The following is an 18,298-nucleotide window of genomic DNA, read 5'->3' on the forward strand; positions in this document are numbered from 1 at the left end:
AGGCTTGGGGACCATCAAAGGATGTGGGTGCAGGTTTGGGGTTGAACTGCAGCAGGCTGGGTGCTGCTGGGTGGGGGGCACCTGGGATGAGAGCAGCACCCAGGGCTCCCCCCTCACCCCAGGGTGACACCAGGGGTGTCCCATAACAGGGGGAGTGTGAGGGACCCTTCAGCATCCTTGGACAAGCAGCACCTTGGGCAGCAGGAGCTTGTTCTGACCCACCCTTCCTTCCTTCCTTCCTTCCTTCCTTCCTTCCTTCCTTCCTTCCTTCCTTCCTTCCTTCCTTCCTTCCTTCCTTCCTTCCTTCCTTCCTTCCTTCCCGAGGTATTTCCTTTTCCATCCCCCCTCCCCTGCAGCCTCCCCAGCTTCCTTGGAAAGCCTCTGACAGATCCTGAGGTCACAGGCTACAGCTTGGTGGCTTCTTTGCTTCTCACCTCCAAAGTGCTTCTTCACCACTGCTGTTTGCAAGGCCCTTGGTTGGGGTTTCAAGCTGTTGGTGTTGGTGCACGTTGTTTATTTCAGGTTTATCTCAGGTTTTCTGCTTCTCTGTGCCCTTTGGGATCCATTTGTAGGTTCTTGTGGTACTTCCAAGGAGTAAACACCAGGCTTTTGGCCTTCAAAATCCCCTCTCCCATAGGTTGTGGTGGTCATATCCCTCTGGGGAAGCATTTCTAAGCAAAAATGGATATATTTGCTTTAAACAGCTTTCTATATCTCACCTTAAATAATTCAGCTATTTCTTCAAGGTGTTCCAGCCCCAGCAGCATCCCATAGTGAGGAGTTCCCCAGATGAACACTCAGCCTTAGTTCACCTCTGCTGGGGCTGGGATCTGGCACTGGAACAACACCAGTAATTTTCCACCCAACTCCATACTGTGGAAATACACCCAGGCACGGAAAAAGCCTGGAAGGGGATAAAGAAGACACTTGGCCAAAACATCTTGGCCAGCTCCCAAGGCAAGGAACAGCTTCAGGTTCATCTCCAGCTCGGCTGGCTCAGCAGCTTCAGCTCCACGGGGCTGGGAAATAAATGGACCTTTTGGTGGGTTTGGGGGTTTCTTTTTTTTTTTAATTATTTCATTCTCACTGCAGAGCAAGTGGGCTCGAAGGCTGCCTGGGGAAGGAGAAGGCAAAAACCTGGTGGCATCCCCATGGTGGCAGTGGGATGGAGGTGGGCAGCAGTCCCTTGATGAGACTCTAATTGCCCCAGCTAAAAAGTGCATTAGCCCAGTGAGTGCAGGGAGGTTTTGATGAGGGCAATAAAGTGTCCCAGTGTGCCAGAGTGGTAATTGCCTGTCTGTGTCCCTGCGAGGAGCTGCTCCTGCCCTAGCCCAGGCAGGAGGGTCCAGGCCCTTTCCCAGCATCCCGGTGCTGGTCCAGCTTCCCTCAGTGGCACGGCCATCCCCACGGGAGCCATCCCCAGCTCCCCTCACCAGCAGCTGGAGAGCACAAGACGTTCCCAGACCAGCTTCCCCACACCCTGCATGGCCCATGCAAAGGAGGCATCCGAAATTCAACTGGCATTCCCTATGGGAAGCGCCCTGGGAGAGCTGCTGGCCCTCGGTGAACACGTGGGCTTCTGTGCAAAGGGTGATGGAAAGAGCTGGGAGAGAGACTCTGGGGCAGATGTGGCCAAGATCTGTAATTTCACAGGTTCAGAGGAGATAAATGAGGGGGGTGATTACTCACTGCCTTCTGTGTAAAAAAATCTGGAGGCATCAGACACGTCCAGCAGGTTCCAAGCCACCCAAAGGAGATGCTTCTCCATGCTGCTGTGGGGGCTTTGCCCCAGGACAGTGTGATGCAGAAGGTGGTGACAGCTTCCCAAAGCAATTCCTGGAAGAGAAAGCCACAAGGACCATCACTGACTCTGCTGGGTGCTTCTTGGTCATCTGCTCCAGATCAGGGAGCTGAAAGACCCAACTTCAGCTGGGTGGAACATCTCCTCACCTCTGCTGATGCTGTGGGCCCTGGAGGTGAGGTGGCCTTGAGTGGGGTCAGGAGCAGGGGAGGGATGTTTGGAAAGAGGCTCCTCATTCCCCAGGTGGCTGGGGGGAGCTGGAGCCTCCAGGATTTCACCCCACGGGGGCAGGGACTCAGTGGGAGGCAGTCACAGGAGTTACCACCAGCATTGGTTACTGGTGGAAAATCTGTCTCGTGAGGGCTTCAGAGCAGCTCCTTGTGTTCCAGAATGAAGAGGGAAGGAGAAAAAAGAGCTGCTGAGCTGGCACGGAGGGACAGCAGCCCCAGGTAGGAAGGTGCAGGAGGGGTTGAGACCCCTGTGTCCTTCCACTTCACAGCTTCTTGCCCATCCTGCCAACCCAGGGGCTGGGGGAGCCAGGACAAGGCCTCACTCCCTGGCAGCCCCACTGAAGTCAAGCCAGGGCCAGGTGTGTTATTCACCTTGAAAGTATGTGAGTAAACAGAAGGCTCCTGTTCCTGGTCCCACCTCAGCAATTAGGCTGAGTTTCTGCGGGCTGGAGGAGATGAGCCCTAATCCATCCTTGATGATAAAGGGGGTGATCTTACTCTCTTCTCTGGTGAGAGCCAAAACTCCAGCCAAACCACCCAGGAGAGGACAAATGGGCATCTCCAGCCATCCCCCGTGACTCCCCTCATCCTGGGAGATGTCCCCCTGGGAGGAAGGCAGCCCTTGCCCATCAGCATCTTCTGTCCCTAATCCCACCAGCTCTCGACAGTGGATGGAAAAAGGCAGGAGGAAGGTTGGAGGTGGGAACAGGGCAGATGGATCTGGGATGTTCTAGAGCTACTGGGGAGCAGCTCCAGGGGCTCTGTTCTGCCTGGCTGATTCCTGCCTCCATCCTTGTGACCCGTGGCCCATCTGGGGGCTCCACATGAGGTTCTGTCCCATTTGCCCAGGCTGTGTAAGCTGGGCTGCCCGGGTGCAGAAGGCATCCAGGATCCTTGCTGCTGGTTGGGAAGTGCCAGAGATGTTGCTGCCTCCTCTGTGTTCCTTCACTTGCCCTCCCAGAGGAGGAATCCCCATCCCCAGTGCCCTGATGGCAACTGAGGGGCTGAAAAGCCTCCAGCAGAGGCCACTTCCATCCTGCAGGATCTCAGAGCTCACGGAGAAAGCCACTGGCTACTTGCTCTACACCTTTGCTAGCCCGTTTCTCCTTGCCACAGTCCTGCTCAGAATGAAGGGCAGGGCTTGGAGATACTTGGGGATCCCCACAAGGAGATCCCTTTATCCTGGGGAGGCACCCACAGCACCCCATGTCCCATCTCCCCCCAGCACTGGGGGGTGCTTTCTGCACAATGTTAGGAATTGATCCCAAAGGAGGGGGCTAAAGGACCCCAGGAGCAGCACTGGGTGGGGAGGTGGGTGTCCCATCCCCGGAGGGACCCCCTGGCAGTGCAGGGGAGAGTGGTGGCAGCAGAATAAGTGGCTTTATTTTGGAACCCCAGCAGGTTTTGGGGGGGCTCAGGCGTGGGCCTGGCTTCTCCATCTACATGTTCATCCTGGGGTCCCCATGGCCAGCAGCCAAATGGCCACCACTAGCCAGGTCAGAGGGCAGCTTGCCAGCCTCCCATGCTCTCTTGTTTCCACATCCAAGCCTTTCCAAGCCAGGCAGTTTCCCTGTCCTCCTCTCCCTCCAGCCTTTGGGGAAATCTTGAGGTGTCCCTAGAGCTGGGGGCCCGGGGAGCACACCCAGAGCTTGGGGGGTGCAGGATGTGGAGGTGGTGAAAGGAGGGGAAGCTTCAGGTGACCCCCTGCCCGGGGGATATCTGCTCCTTACAAAAACCCCATTTCTCATGCCCTGGGACTGCCACCCCAAAACCCTCCCAAAAAGTGTGTCTGGAGCATCCCCGAGGCTGCTTGGGGCTGAGGGAGGAAGCTCCATCCAAAGGCTGTGAAACCAGCCACAGGCTTCAGTACCAGAACCACACAGGCTTCAGTACCAGAACCACAGAGGCTTCCCAACCCACTTCATCAGGCAGGAGTGAACTTCCTCAGCTTTGGCTGGGTTTCCTGGGGCTCTGAGTCTCTTCGACTGCCTCCCAGGACTGTCCAGGGGACATCCCAGGGGGGGATTTGGGGCAGAACCAGCAGGATGCTTGGCACCCTCAGCCTGGCAAGCAGCCTCCCAGGGAGGGCTGTGGGGACCTGTCAGAGCCCTCATTCATCACCTCCCCAACCCCCTAACACTGGCTTTGCACTCAAAACAAAATAAAAGGGAAAAAAAGCAGGGAGAGGCTGAGTTTTGCAGGGAGAGGCTGAGTTTTGCAGGGCTCTATCACTAAGTCACCCAGGGAAGGTGGCAATGGAAGCTCCGGGAGCTGCTCAGCTTCTTCCTCTCCAGGTTTTTGGAGAGGTTTTTTTCTCCAGGTTTTTTATTCCTCTCCCAAGGGTTTTTGCAGAGGCACTGGGAAACAAACCCAACAAAACAGCAGGTTTTGGTTGTGACTGTGTTTTGGTTTTAAGTGGAGGAACAGCATGTGAGTGCCAAAGCAATAAAGCAGGCAGGGAGCTGGAGAGCTTTCAGCTCCCCAAGGGTACTCGAGCCTCAGCTTTGTGCTGCTCATTCATCCGCGGGGCTATTTTTGTTTCCCTCCCCCTGGGAGAACAGGATGGGGTTTGTTTTCCATGTCCCTTGGAGAGCAGCTTGCCGGGGAGAAGGCTCAGCAGAGAAAACCCCTCTGGGTCAGTCGGGTCTGGTCCCCAGGGCACAGAAACAACATCAGCACTTCCACTGCCATCACCTCGGTGTTGCCCAGCTTCTGGGTGGGTGACAAAGGGCTGGTTTGTGTCCCTTGGGAGTTTATCCCTGCTCTACTGTTGCCAGGGGTTGGATAGCTCATTATCTGTGGATAATTGTCTAGAGATAATGAGATACCTGCATCTATAGTCTCATCTTTGTTGCTTCCCTGAGGCAGTGAACTTGGCAGCTCATTTTAGTTTAATGACAAAAAACTGGAGGGGCTGATGTGCTGGAAAGCAAAGTTGTCAAGGAGTGGAACACAACACTGGGCAACCAAACAGACCTGCTGTGCCTTTTTTTTCCTCCTAAAAGTTCATCTCATCAGGTGGAAGGGGCTTTTACACTGCTCCAGACCAAGAGGGGTGGGAGAAGCTGTGAAGTTGCCACCAAAAGAAGCCCCAGAGCATTACCCAACCCCACCCAGGGAAACCTGGAGAAGGAAATCCTCACTTGCCTCTCCTCTTGGTCAGTGTATTTTAAACTCAAGCACCCTGAAAGCTGTTGGGAACCCTCTCTTACAGCTCCCCTGCCACTGCTCTGTCCCTTTCATCCCTGTTTTCCAACTTTCCATCCTTTCATCCCTGTTTTCCATATCTTGCCAGCGGGATGTGAGATGCAGCCCCTCTCCTCCAGCTGGGCTGAGCGTGGGGACCCAACAAAGTGTAAATTAAGACCATCTGTACAGCTCTCTTACTCCAATTAACTCAACAATTAGAGCCTCACCAAGGACGCTGCTGCCTCCAAGGATGTCTCCAAGGCCAGAGCTGCTTACGAGGCTGGGAGGTGTGAGGCCTTGGGGTTAAAGCCACTTTTTGTCCCCTTGGGATTGGCCTTCATCCCATAGAGGATCTTTTCTCTGCACCTCACCAGAGGTCAGCTAAAGGCTACCAGCTCTCCAGAAACCAAAGCCCAATTTGGGCTCATCAGGGAGCAAATAGAAGAGGGGAAAAAAAAAAAGAGGGAAAAGAAGGTTAACTCCCCCTTGAGGGGTTCAGATATCTCCAGGGCAGACTGGGCAGCCCCAGTTGGCACAAGAACCCTCCCATTTTGGGGCACAGGAGAAGAGCCCAACAATCCCCTGGCCCCCAAGTGGTGGTCCCCATGATGGGCCATGGCATCTGGGGACCCTTCCTGGGAGCTGGGGAAACTGAGGCAGTGGCAACCTTGAAGGCCACAGGTTTTCTGGGCACCAAGGGAGAGCCCAGGCCTGGCAAAACCACAGAGCAAATCACCCAAGCGATGGATCCAGAGGTAGACACCATCCCTGAGAGGCTTCAAAAAGAAAATTGAAAGTCACATGGCAAAATTTTGACTGATTTAGCCAAATCCTCCCCTCCCTGGGCTCAGGTGACCCAGCAGAGGTGTTTGTCCACCACGGAGCAGGCTGGAATGACAAAGAGTTTCAGCCATGCCCTGGGTGCATCAGAGCCAGGACTAAACTTTTTCCCCAGAGGTCATTATCCCAGCTGCTTATTTCCTAAAGGAATGCTTAAAAAGGAATGTAAAATAATAAAACTATTTTAGAATAGAGGTTTTTTTTGAGGCAGGTGTCTGCCACCCCCATGGCCCGGGTGGGTTGGGTGCCTCAGCAAGGAGCAGAGTGGGGAAATTGGATGATTTCAATTGGTACTGAGGAGATCAGACACTCAGGAAGTCAAGAGACAAGGAAGTTCACAGCAAAAAAAAGAAGAAAATAGAGCAGATATTTATTTAGAGGACAGGTAAGGACCCTCCTCTCTGCTCTCAGGAGGTGTAAGACCCTGTGTTATTTCAAGAGGGAGATTTTATGGGAAAATAAAGGAATATTTTATGGGAAAATAAATTTTATGGGAAATAAAGTCTGGTTTTGACCAAGTCATTAGAGAAAAACCCACCAATCCTTTAGAAACCAGAAGAGGCTCCCTTGGAAAACTTCATGTGTGCTCCCCAGGGCAGCCTTTAAAAGTCTTTTTTAGGAGGAAAAGGGTATTATAGAAATCACAGCTTAAAAAAACCCAAAACAAACAACAACAAACAACCTCTATCAGAGCAAAAACTAGGGAGAAGTTTCCAGTGAAATTCAGTTCCAAGGGTTCAACTGAATGATGTGTCCAGCAGGGGTGTTTCTGGTACAAAATTAAGCAAATGTATGAACCAGCTCAAGCCTAACGGGGTGCACTGCACTTGTGTCCAGAGAGGTAAAAATTAATGCTGGTTTTTATTTTCCTTAATGACCATAATTCCAAATAATAAGCTTTATTATCCTTCTGTTTGCTCATTTGAATGGATAATAATTATTATCTCTTCCATACTAATACAGAGCATGCAATAATTAGATATATCATTATAATCTAATTGCATTGCAATCCAACCAAGGAAAATAATACAGCAGTGCATGATCCTTGAACTTCAGACAATTGGGTGTAAAAGCCAAAGCCAAGGGACTGCAAACCCAGAGCTGGCTCCTCCTCCCACCTACTTAATTTCTTTGCAGGAATCAAAGGCTGCTGCCACAAAGCTGCTATAAATTATATCAAGCTGTAAAAGAAAAAACAATGGTTGTGAGGCCAAGGAGAGGAGAATTCAAACACTGACTTTTTGGGTCTTTGTTCTATAAGGTCCTTAATCACCTGTGTTTATAATTAGACACATTCTTAAGCCCTGTGATAAATTTGGGGCAGAGTGTGAGCAGCTTGACTGGGGTGAGCTGGGCCTGGGGTGGGTTTCTTCCTGAAGCAATAATTCTTGTGTGGCATTTGTGTTCCGTAGGGAAGTTTATTCCATTGGGAAACCTTCAAGGGACCCATCTCCTGCCACCTCGGAGGGTTTGGCTTCCAATCAAACCGTGCAGTGGTTTTGGGGCACCTCCACGCTGCAGAAGGAGCACCGTGGGCTGCATGGGAAGAAAAGGATATTGGAAATCCTTTTCTGGATGGAAATTGGATATGGTGGATGTGGGATGTAACAGTGGGAATCTTGGTGTCTCACCTAGAAATCTGTAATTCTTGCTATCAGAGGAAGCTGAGCCTCTGCCACCGCCTCCCCCCATGGCCTTGGGCAACTCACTTCATCTCACTGCATCCATGTCACTGGGTTAATTGCATTTTTAAGGGCCTTTTATGGGTGTTAATTATTAGTTGGGGAATGTTTGCACAGACCTTTGCAGCCTCCACTCCTTGGACAAATGCTAAATGCTAATGCTGGCAGAGAGACTGGGGGCCTGATCCTTTGTGCTGTGTGTGTGGGGGGGTCCTGGGTGACAGATCTTCTCTTTGGGGTGACCATGAGGGGGGTTAAAAGTCCATCCCCATCCCCAACCCAGTGGACCCCTCAGTTTCCCTCTGTCTGTGTCTAGTTGGGCATCCAGACTGCATCCAGCCCCCCCATCCTTGGGGGCCCAGCTTGGCCCCCGTGATGGGACTCCCCTATAAGGGGGGTGGTTCCCTGTAACAGGGGCTCCCCACAAGGCAGGGGCTGCCTACAGTGTGTGTGGGGGGTCTCCTTTAGGGAATTCCTCACTAATGGTGGGCTCCCGTTAATAGAGGTGCTCCCCTTAACGGGATGTCCCCTTAATGGGGGTCCTCACTAATAGGGGTTCCCCTTAATGGGGGCTGCCTGCAATAGGCTCTCCTTTAATGGGGGATCCTCACCATTGGGTGTTGACTTTAATGGGAGGGTTCCCTCAATGGTACAGCCTCCAATATGGGTCATCTTCATTGGGACTTCTCCCTAATGGGGGTTGCCTCCAATAGGGGATCCCCTTAAAGGGGTCTAACTAATGGGGGCTCCCTTAATGGGGCTTCCTTTAATGGGGACTGTCCTCAAAGTGGGTCCCTTTAATGGGGCTTCCCCCCCAGTGTAAGATCCCCATAGCGCTATTCCTCCGCGGAGGGGAGTGTCCAGCACCGGGGACCCTTCCATGAAGGCGGGGGGGGGGGGGTAGGGGTGGGGGGTGTCTCCCCTGTGGGGACTCCCCAGAACAGAGTGGGAACTGCCCTGTACCGAGGGTTCCCGCTCTCAGTACGCCGGGCAGAGGCCCGACCAGCTCAGTGCACATGTGGTGGGCCGTCCCATCCCATCCCATCCCGTCCCGTCCCGTCCCATCCCATCCCATCCCATCCCGCCCCCTCCTCTGGCCGGCCCATACGCACACCCAGCCCCCTCCCTCCTCCATCTCCTCCTCCTCCTCCTCCTCCTCCTCCCACTTCCTCCGCACAATGGAGGTTGCCGGACGAGCAGAGCCGCGCCTGCCCGCGGCCCCTCCCCGCCGCCGCCGAGCCCCCTGCCCGGTCCCGTAGCGATGCTCCGGGGGAGGCTCCGCGCCGCCGGTGAGTGCGGGACCCGATCTGGAGGGGCTTGGGGGGAGGCGGAGGGACAGGGGCACGGGTGTTTTTGGGGGTCCTTGGAGTCTCTCCTACAGCAATGCCGTGTGGATGTGCAGAGGGGACAGAAGGACGGACAGTGACTGTCCAGCCTTACCGGGGCTGTGCCTCATGGGCAAGCAGGAGTGTGCCGTGTCGCGATGGCCATGGATGTCGCGATGGCCCTGTATGTCGCGATGGCCATGTCGCGATGGCCGGGCTCTGCCAGCAACGGGGGTGTCCCTGCCTGACCGCGGGACGTGACACCTATAGGTCCAGGTTGGATCGATGCCTCTGTACCCGTGTATGTAAGGGGGGTTAATCCCCTAAATACTCAAGAGTCATTTTGGAGGCAGTCGCTGCACCCGTCTGGTGGCTGCCGGGTGCTGAATTACTTTTTGTTTGTTTAAAGTGAATATTGGTGAGGGTTTTTCAGGAGAAACAACCCAGCGTCTCGCAGTGTGTGTTCTGGGAGGACGCTGTCTTAGAAAGCAGCTTGGCTTGGGCTGAGTGAAGGTGCTGGCTGGGCTCTTGTCTACCTGGGGGAAACTCAAAGAGCTGCAAACTTTTTTTGGAAAAGGGCTAAGTTAGGAGATAAGGGAGCTAGAGCCGCAGGGGTCTGTGGTTTCCCCCCCCGGGAGGGGAGCCTCGCCTTCCGTCACCCTCAAACCCGTCGGAGGGATGGGAAAGGTGACCCCCTGGATTGTGAAACTGGTGTTGCAGATGGAGAAACCTCCGCCGTGCCGGGGGAGAAGTGCAGGCACTTTAGGGGTGACACGGAGAAAGTCCCCTCTGTTTGCAGCCTCCTCCCCAGCACCCCGGGGAGGTGACTCGTGGGGGCTACAGGACAGCCAGGGATGCTCGATACCGGCGGGTTTAGGACATTTGGGGTGGCACGTCTTGATTTTCGTGGGCTGGCTGGGAGTCGGTGGCTCCTTCTGTGCCTCACGTGGCAACGAGGCTGCGGTGAGAGGCTCCTGCTGCTTATTTCTGCCACGTTCGGGCAGCACATGGTGGGGAGGGAGGAAGGAAATGCTGCGGGGCTGCGTGCTGCGCCTGACCGCACGGCGAGGGCAGACGCTTGTTTCAAGGTGTCGGAGCAAAAAGAGGTGTCAGAACCGCCCTTGGTGGCCTTTTGACATCTGAAATGTGGTAGATAAAGCTGGCCTGCGAGTGCTCACCGGGGAGGTTTCCCTGCACGCAACGGGGTGGTACATGCTCTTTTTTCTTTGGTTTTACTTTTCTTCTTCCCTGGCCAAAAGGCCCCTTCTGGGAAAAACCCTGCAAAGAAGTGGGATGGGGAAAAAAATATTTTAAAAAGAAGAAGAAATCAGTTGTGTTTAAGCCACCCACTGCTTTCCCCAGCCGTGGGGTTTTGGTATCAAAGCGTTTGCATTCCCGGGTGCAGAGACCCCTCCTGCAGAGCCCTGGGGGGAAGGCTGGAGGGCATTGCCCCTCCTGCTGCCAGGGGATATTCCCGGAGGGGAAAGGCTGATGGACAGCAGAAACAGAGCTGCTTTCTTGAGTCTCAGATGACACAGGTGCAGGGATGGCACCAACCGGGGCAAATAACCCCCCGTGTGTTCCATGGAGAGAAGGAGCCCATTAGTTTCCTCAGCCTAATGAGGTTAATGAGCTCAACCCTTATGCGACATCAGAGAATCCACGTGTCTGGCTCGGTGTCTGGCTCTGGCTGCCACCAGGGGATGACTTGCTCCATCCCTTCAGCAAGGCTGGAAGTGGGACCTACCCACCCCCTCTCCCACGGGATGGGTGAGATGGCATTGGGGTGTTCATGGGCTCCTCATGCTGGGGCCTTTTCCACCTTTCCTCCAAAAGAGGGGTCCCTGCTGCTGTGCCTCAGGTGCTCTGGAAACAGGGTGATGGTGGTGGTGATGGTGGTGATGGTGTTGGTGCTGGGGATGTGCTCAGTGGGTGGGTGGGTGGATGTAACCCTGGGCCCTGCTGTGACCACCACCTGGGTGCACAACGTCCCCACCACAGTGGGTGCTCTTAGCTGGATGCACTTTGGGGAAAAGGGGAAAATCAGTAAGGGAATATCAGAAATACCACAAGATCCCGGTGTTCCTGTCCCAGCTTGTCCATCCTGAGCACTGTCACCGTGTGGAAAGGATCCCACGTGAAACCTCCCAGGGAGATGGATTTCAACACCACCCTTTGGAGAGATCCTTCTGGGGCCGCTGCTGGGGGCAAAAGTGGTGGGCTGGAAAGGAAAAGAACCCAGTTTGGGACCCCCTGCCCACCTTGCAGCTTTTTCAGTTTAAGAGGAGCTTTCTGTCCCTTGATCTAAGTGACAGCAGATTTAATGTGTTCTGGATGTCTTGGAAATTATCCTGAGGGAAATGCTGTGGTCACCTCACAACCCTCTGGGGAGCTCCTGAGGGTGCATGCAAACGGGGAGAGGAGCTTCCCTCTCCACTGCCAGGATCCATTGACCTTCCAGAGGGGTTTTCGTTTGGCATCCTCCCATGTGCAGAGGAATCCAGGGAAGCAGCATACTGCCCGGAAAGGGAGAAATCCTTCAAGTTTGAAAAGGAAACTCAACATGAAGGTGCCCTGAGGGGTATGGAGGGGCAGAGCCGGAGGTGGGCAGGGGCACCTGACCTGGTGGCTGGGTGGCTGGTGGACCTGTGGCCCCTGGAGTGGGCTGGCAGGGGGCAGGGGGGAGTTGCCAAAGTGGGCTCTGCTCTGGGCTTGGTTCCCCTTATCTACCCTCACAACTTTCCCCAGTTATCTGCTCCACTTCCCCTTCTGTGGACAAGGCTTTTATCTTATCTCCACACTCTCTTCCTCCATTTCCTTCTTTACTTCTTGGATAACTATTCCCACAAAAAAAAGCCCCACGGGAGGGCTGATGGACTGAGCTCTCACTGCAGTACGTCCATCCATGAAGCCCATGGGGATGTTGGAAGATGCTGAGCCATGATGAGAGGATGCTGGTTGGTGGTTGGCAATAGTTGGAAGGTGCTGGGTGGTGGTTGGCCATGCTTGGGAGATGCTGGGCCACGATCCATCAATGCTCAGATGAGTCTGGGGGCTTGCTGGGGTGATGTTCATGATGTTCAGATGATGCTTAGGGGATACTGTGTGGTAGTGTGGTGATGCTTTTGGGGCTCCGGGAATGCTCGGGTGTTTTGGTGGGGTGCTCAGGAGATTCTGGGGTGGTGCTGGGAGATCATGGATGGTGCCAAGAGATACGGGAGGGCTACTTGTATGGCAGAGGGGATGCGGGATGGCAGCTGGGTAGGCTGGGCCATACTTGGGACGGGCTGCCAGCTCCACCTGCTGGCACACACCGGGTCTCCCCAGGCTGCAGGCTGCTGTCTTGGCAGAAAAAGCCTTGAAAGGTGGAAGAGGTGGGGAATTTTGGACACCCTCGGTTTGTGCCCTGCAGCAATTTGCTGGTTCTTCACCTGACTTTGCTCCTCGCTGCCTGCAAAAGATGCTCCTTGATGTTTTAAAACCCAAGCAGGCTTCTGAGAGGCTCTTCCAAGGGTCTGGATGGGGAAATGCTCAGGCAGCCCTGCCAGGGTCCCTGCTGCTGGCATCAGGCTCCCATGCTGGCTTGTGCCCAGGCTGCTCGGGCCAGCACAGGGAGGGCAGTGCCTGACTGCATCCCTGCCTTCCACAGTGAGGCTTAAGGATTCCTTCTCAGTTGGGGTGGATTTTTGGTTTGGTTTGGGGGTTTTTTTGTTGTTTTTTGTGGTTTTTTTGGGGGGGGGTTCGTTTGGGTTTTTTTGGTGGGTTTTTTGGTGTTTTTTAGTTTGGTGTTTTGTTTTTTTTTTTTTTTTTTTTAAATAGGATCTCTGCCAAGTGCCGGGCTGATGGGAGAAGGGAAGCAAATCCCTGTAGCCCTTGGCAGAGGCTGATGGTGAGACAGTCAGGGCTTTCCACAGCTCCCCTCCTCTCTTAAAGCCTTCCAGTGCCATGTTGAGTGTTGCAAACGAATGAGCAAACCCCACGTGCTTTCCCCAGCCAGCACACTGGGTGAGGGGACCTCTCCATGGCCCCTGTCACCCTGAGCTGTTCCACCTTGGGCCAGGTGGAACGGGGCCTAACTTTGCTCATGCTTTGTTTTCTCTCTCTCTCTCCCATTCAGGCAGGCCAGATCACCTCTCCCCTCACACGCCCCGGTCTGGACACCACCAGCAAGGGACAAATGGCCTCAAAACGGCCCTCGGAGTCCAGGGACCCAGTGATTTCCAACAAGCTCCCTCGGCTGGAGATGGGGGGGCCTGACGCTGCTTTTCCCCCCGTCCGTGGCAAATCCAGCCCTTTGCCCAACCCCAGCTCTGAAAACCATTTCAACTACAAGGGCTCCTACCTCGCCTGCCCCCTGCCCATCCCCGAGGGCCCCGAGCAGCCCCTGCTGCGCTGGAGCCCAGCATCCTCCTACCCTCACTCTGGCAGTGTTGCCAGCAGCCAGCCTGTGCCCACCCAGGGGCTGCTGGGGGGGACCTGCCTGCTGTACCCCCCTCCCAGCCTGGCCCCCGGAAAGGCCCAGGACAGCCCGATGCAGGAGCTGCTGATGGCCAGAGAGAAATGGTCCAACCCAGGCCACCCTTTCCCAGTGAAGAAGCCGGTGGCGGTGAACAAGACGTCCACCTTGGCCATCCCCACGCCAGTGTACAGAGCCCCCCTGTGTTTTGTGGACCCTCGGGTGGTTTTGCCACCGGGACCCCGTCTGGAGAGCCTGCAGCAGAGAACAGGGGATATGGAGTGGGCTCTGCCTGCCGCTGCCCCCTCCAGCCACTCCCTGCACCCCGGCGAGCCGCGCGGTGCCACTGGGATGCACAAGAGGGGTCCCCATGCTGAGCCCGGGCTTCTGACCCTGCACCCCAGGCTGACGCTGCCCATAACAGAGAAGGGGGGCTCCCCCGTTCCCTTCTCCCCCTACTACTCCACTTTTGAGAAATACCAGGATGCCCCCGGCACGCCTTTCCTGGAAGCCAGCTGCCCAACTGCCCCCAGACAGAAGAAAGTGCCCGAGGTCCCCAGGCTCAGCCCGGAGCCCTGGCCCAAGCTCCAGACACCTCCCACCAGCCCGGTGTTCCAGGACCGGTCCCCTGCTTGCTTCCCACAAGCCCCCCGCCCGCTGCCCCTCCTCTTCCCCGCCGTTGCTCCCCCCGTGGAGGCACATCCTGGCACTTACAACAGCTTCGGCTTTGCGGGAAGCGGGGAGCCCTTTCCTGGCACTTACCTTAAGCCCCAAGGTCCACAGAGCTTCTTTCCCAACCCCTTGGACCCCTACGTGCCACGGGCGGCCAGCACGGCGGCCTCGCCACTGACCAAGGCTGGGGCGTTGCTGGGGAATGGCGAGCACCCCCGGCCAGCTGGCTACCTGCCCAGCCCCGGGTTTGCCTTCAGCCCTGGGGACAGAGCAGTGTCTGGGACCTCCTTGGCCGGCACGGAGCTGGACTGTGATCAGCAGCAGGCAGAGAGTCCCCGGCAGCGAGCGGCGGCGAAACACCCCAGTGCTTTCCAACCTCTCTGCACCTCGGAGAAGGTGTCCAGAGGCTCCAGCAGGCTGGCACCCAAAGGAGAAGGGGGCTGGGTGAAAGGCAGGCATGGGGAGCAGGAGCCCCCATACCTGGTGATGAGGAGGGACAGCCCAGCCCCCCAGGACACCCATCCCCCAGCTGCCATCGTCCTAAAGAAGGGAGATGCCTGCAAGGTTAAGGGTGCAGTCCCCGCTTCTCCAGCCACCTCTCCTCCAGGAGGGTTGAAAGCCCCAGGGGATGGGGAGGTGTCTCCCTCCTCCCCACCCATGCCAGTGATCAACAACGTCTTCAGCCTGGCACCTTACCAAGACTATCTGGAGGGCACCGAGGGCTCGGGCCAGGTCCCCTTCCCCAAGGACCATCTCTGGGAGGATACCCCGCTGAGACACACGAGGGGCAGCCAAGACCCCGCTGCCCTTGGGGACAACTCGGCCACGTCCAGCCAGCTTCCCATGGACATGGCATCCATCCAGGCACTGAAGAGGGGCAGTGACACGGTCCAGAGCCAAGAGAAAAAGTGTCATGGAAAGGTCCCTGAAAAGCCAACGCTTGGGCCCCAGGATGTGGGGTCTTGCGAGGGCAGTCCTGGGGGGGTGGGGAGTGAGGACACGGCCCCTGAAGCTGTTGTGTTGGACCTCAGCTTGAAGAAGAATCTGATGAAAGGCAAGGAGAGGCAGGGACCCATCAGCCTTGTGGAGAGGACACTGGCCCAGGAGGATGGGGGGGAGGAGAAAGAGGGCCTGGAGGGGAAGGTGAGGGTGGGAGAGGGGGCCAAACCCCAGACACCACCATTGCTGCTCGAGGTCAAGAGCAACTTCCAGAGCTCAGCCACCTTCATGTTCAAAAAATTCAAGATCTGGCGGTCCCTCCCAGCCAACAGCCTGCCCCCCCCCCAGGCCAGTGCCCCCCAGCACAGCCCCTCGGCTCTGCCAGGAGCTGCCCCAGCCTCTCAGCAGTCCCAGCTGCCTGAAGCCCCCCGTGAGCCGGGGGAGGAGAGGGCTTCAATGCTCCGGCCAGTTGAGATCCCTGCCCCGCAGTGCTCTGCCGGGCAGTATTTCACCACCCTGCACACCTTGCTCTGCCACCTCCTCTCCTGCTCTGTGTCCAGATCCTCCCCGCAGCTCCTGCAGGAGTGGTTGAAGAAGGCAGAGCCAGTGGAGGAGCTCAGAGAGGTGCCCAGATACCCCCCCAAACCCAAGAACAGCTCCAGGATCCCTGAAGCCCACAAGCCCACCAAAGGCAAGGAGGTCTGGCTGGCTTTCCAAGATGTGGCCTCTCTCCTCGCCAACCTTCTGTCTCAGCTGAAGACCTTCACGTTTGCTCGGAAGTGTCCTTTCCCCCACGTCGTCCGGGCAGGGACTGTCTTCATCCCCATCCACGTGGTGAAGGAGAAGCTTTTCCCCAAGCTCCCCGGGGCCTCCGTGGACCAAGTGCTGCAGGAGCACAAGGTGGAGCTGCGTCCCACCACACTTTCCGAGGAGAGGCACTTGAGGGACCTGAAGCTGAAGAGCTGCACCTCACGCATGCTGAAGCTCCTGGCACTCAAGCGGCTCCCTGACATCTACCCAGACCTGCTGAACCTCCACTGGCACAACTCCATCAGGCAGCAGCTGGGTAGGTAGCCCAGCATCTACCAGGGAGGCTTGGTGGCCACAATGAGTTCCTGAGACTCTTCCAGGGAAGCTCTAGCTCCATGTGCCTCCTGGATGCTGCTCTTTGGTGGGAGCATCCATCATCACCCGTGTGGTCCCTCAGCAGTCTTGTCCTACCAAAGCTTCTGCAGAGCAGGACATTCAGCTTTTCTCTGTGGGTTCTGGAGGGAGAAATCTTGAGCTGGGGCTGGTCCCTGCCTACCCGAATGAGAAAAGTCACCGTGGAGGTGCTGAGGAGGTGGCAATCACCTCCAGTCTACCTCTGCTCCTCCAAGGGTGCCTGGAGAAGATACTGGGAGCAGGGTTGCACGCTGGACCTGCCACCCGTGACTGTCCCGTGCCACTGGTGACAGTCCCACCACCATCCCCATCCCGATGGCCCTTTGGTGCTGCTCCAAGCCCTTGCCAACAGCTTTATTTCTTGCAGGTCCAAGTGTGCAGGCTGGCCAGCCCCCCTCCAAGTGGGTGATGCTTGGTGTGCACCTTTCCTTGTCTGTAGAGGATTTCTGTGTGGTTATCTGGAGGTGTTTGTAGAGATTTCTGTGTACTTGCTCTGGGGTGCTGGGGCCACCCGAGTGGCCAGGGTTGGAGGGGGAATCGTGGCTGGGCTGGGGGTTATTTGGGATGGGGAGATGAAGATCACACCAACCCTAATGGCTCTGTCCTCTCCCAGCTAGCCCTGGCATGGGGGCACCCAAAGCTGCTGGCAAAGCACAGGGAGCACGAAGGAAAAAGAGGATGTGAGGAGTGTGTGAAGGTGCCTCTTGCCCCAGAGCAGGGTCCCTGCCCTCTGATGCTGAGATGAAGCAGGCATCAGCCCACAGAGCTGTGGGGAGATGCTGGGTTCCCAGCAGGACAGGTCCTCCTGGGATGCTGGTGCCCAGAGGCCACCCACACCACAGGGACCCTCTGAGGGTGACACTTGGTGGCCACACACCCCAGAGATGCCCCAAACCCATGAGCAGGGATGGTTTGCAGGGTCCACTGGTCCCTGGCAGCACAATGGGGGTGAGCTCCAGCCCGGTTTGGGGCTTTGTTTCCTTTAATGCATCATCTCTCAGTGTGCCTCCCACCTCCATCCATGGCTGGGCAGAGCTGGGGGGCAGTGGTTGGAGTCCCAGTTGGTCTGGAGGACTGGAGCAGCACTGGGAGATACAAAGGGAACAGGGAAATGACCACACCACCATCTCCAGCCTTGGGTAAAGGTTGGCTACTGCAGAGATGATCTCCCACCTCTCCTCCCCTCTCCTCTCACTCATCTCTCCTGCTTTATACACCCAAGAAACATTCTGTCCTCCTGCTTTTTAGTCTTTTAAACCTGATGCGAAGGGGCAAGGGAATCATGACTTCTGCAGGTTTTTTTTTTTTTGTTGTCATGAATGAAGACATTTTAAAAATGTTACAGATTTACCTTTATAAGGAGCTGCTGCCTTCAGGTTATGTGAGGGTTTTTTTGTTTTGTTTTGAAGTAATTTATACTTGGTGGGTTGTTTTTGTTTTTGTTTTTGTTTTTTGTTTGGTTTTGTGGGGTTTTTTTTCTTTAAATTCATGGTTTGCTCTGCTGGACCACAGTGGTGGGAACGCTGCAGAATGGGCCAAACATTTCGGGCCTAGTGGGAGCTGGGAGAGGTTGCAAGAAAGATTTGAAAGGATTTTAAACCAAACCACCCCACCACACAGATCCCGCCTGCTCCAAAGGAGAACATGAGAGGTGCAGGCTTGGGGACAACCCCTGAAACATGACACGGACACGGTGACAGCAAGGGGCAGGAGTGGGGACCTTGGAAGGAAAGAGCAGCAAGGGAGTGATGGGCATCCTGGGAGGGATCCTGGCAGCCAAGGACAGACAGAGGGATGGAAAACTCACTCTTTGCCCAGTCTGGAGCAGTGAGACACAGCAGAGGCCTTAAAACTCATCACTCAGGTGTTTTTCCAGCTGATGAAGGAACAAACCCAGGATTATTGTTTTCTATTTCACTACAGAAAAAATTTATTTTAAACTAAGAAAACAGAGGAAAACCAAGAAAAAACAAAAAACCACAACAAACCAACGCCACTCA

At 55.6% G+C, this 18,298-nt stretch overlaps 1 protein-coding gene across 1 annotated transcript; it reads left to right on the forward strand.

Annotated features, from left to right (window-relative positions):
* Positions 1–8,950: 8,950 nt before the first annotated feature.
* C10H15orf39 (chromosome 10 C15orf39 homolog) lies at positions 8,951–17,602 on the forward strand. The gene is made up of 2 exons (XM_030457184.1): positions 8,951–9,031; positions 13,185–17,602. The coding sequence occupies exon 2, from the start codon at positions 13,245–13,247 to the stop codon at positions 16,206–16,208; it is 2,964 nt and encodes a 987-aa protein (XP_030313044.1). The 5' UTR covers positions 8,951–9,031; positions 13,185–13,244; the 3' UTR covers positions 16,209–17,602.
* The last annotated feature ends 696 nt before the right edge of the window (positions 17,603–18,298 follow it).

This window comes from Calypte anna, chromosome 10 (genome assembly GCF_003957555.1).
Source record: "Calypte anna isolate BGI_N300 chromosome 10, bCalAnn1_v1.p, whole genome shotgun sequence".
Classification (NCBI taxonomy): domain Eukaryota; kingdom Metazoa; phylum Chordata; class Aves; order Apodiformes; family Trochilidae; genus Calypte; species Calypte anna.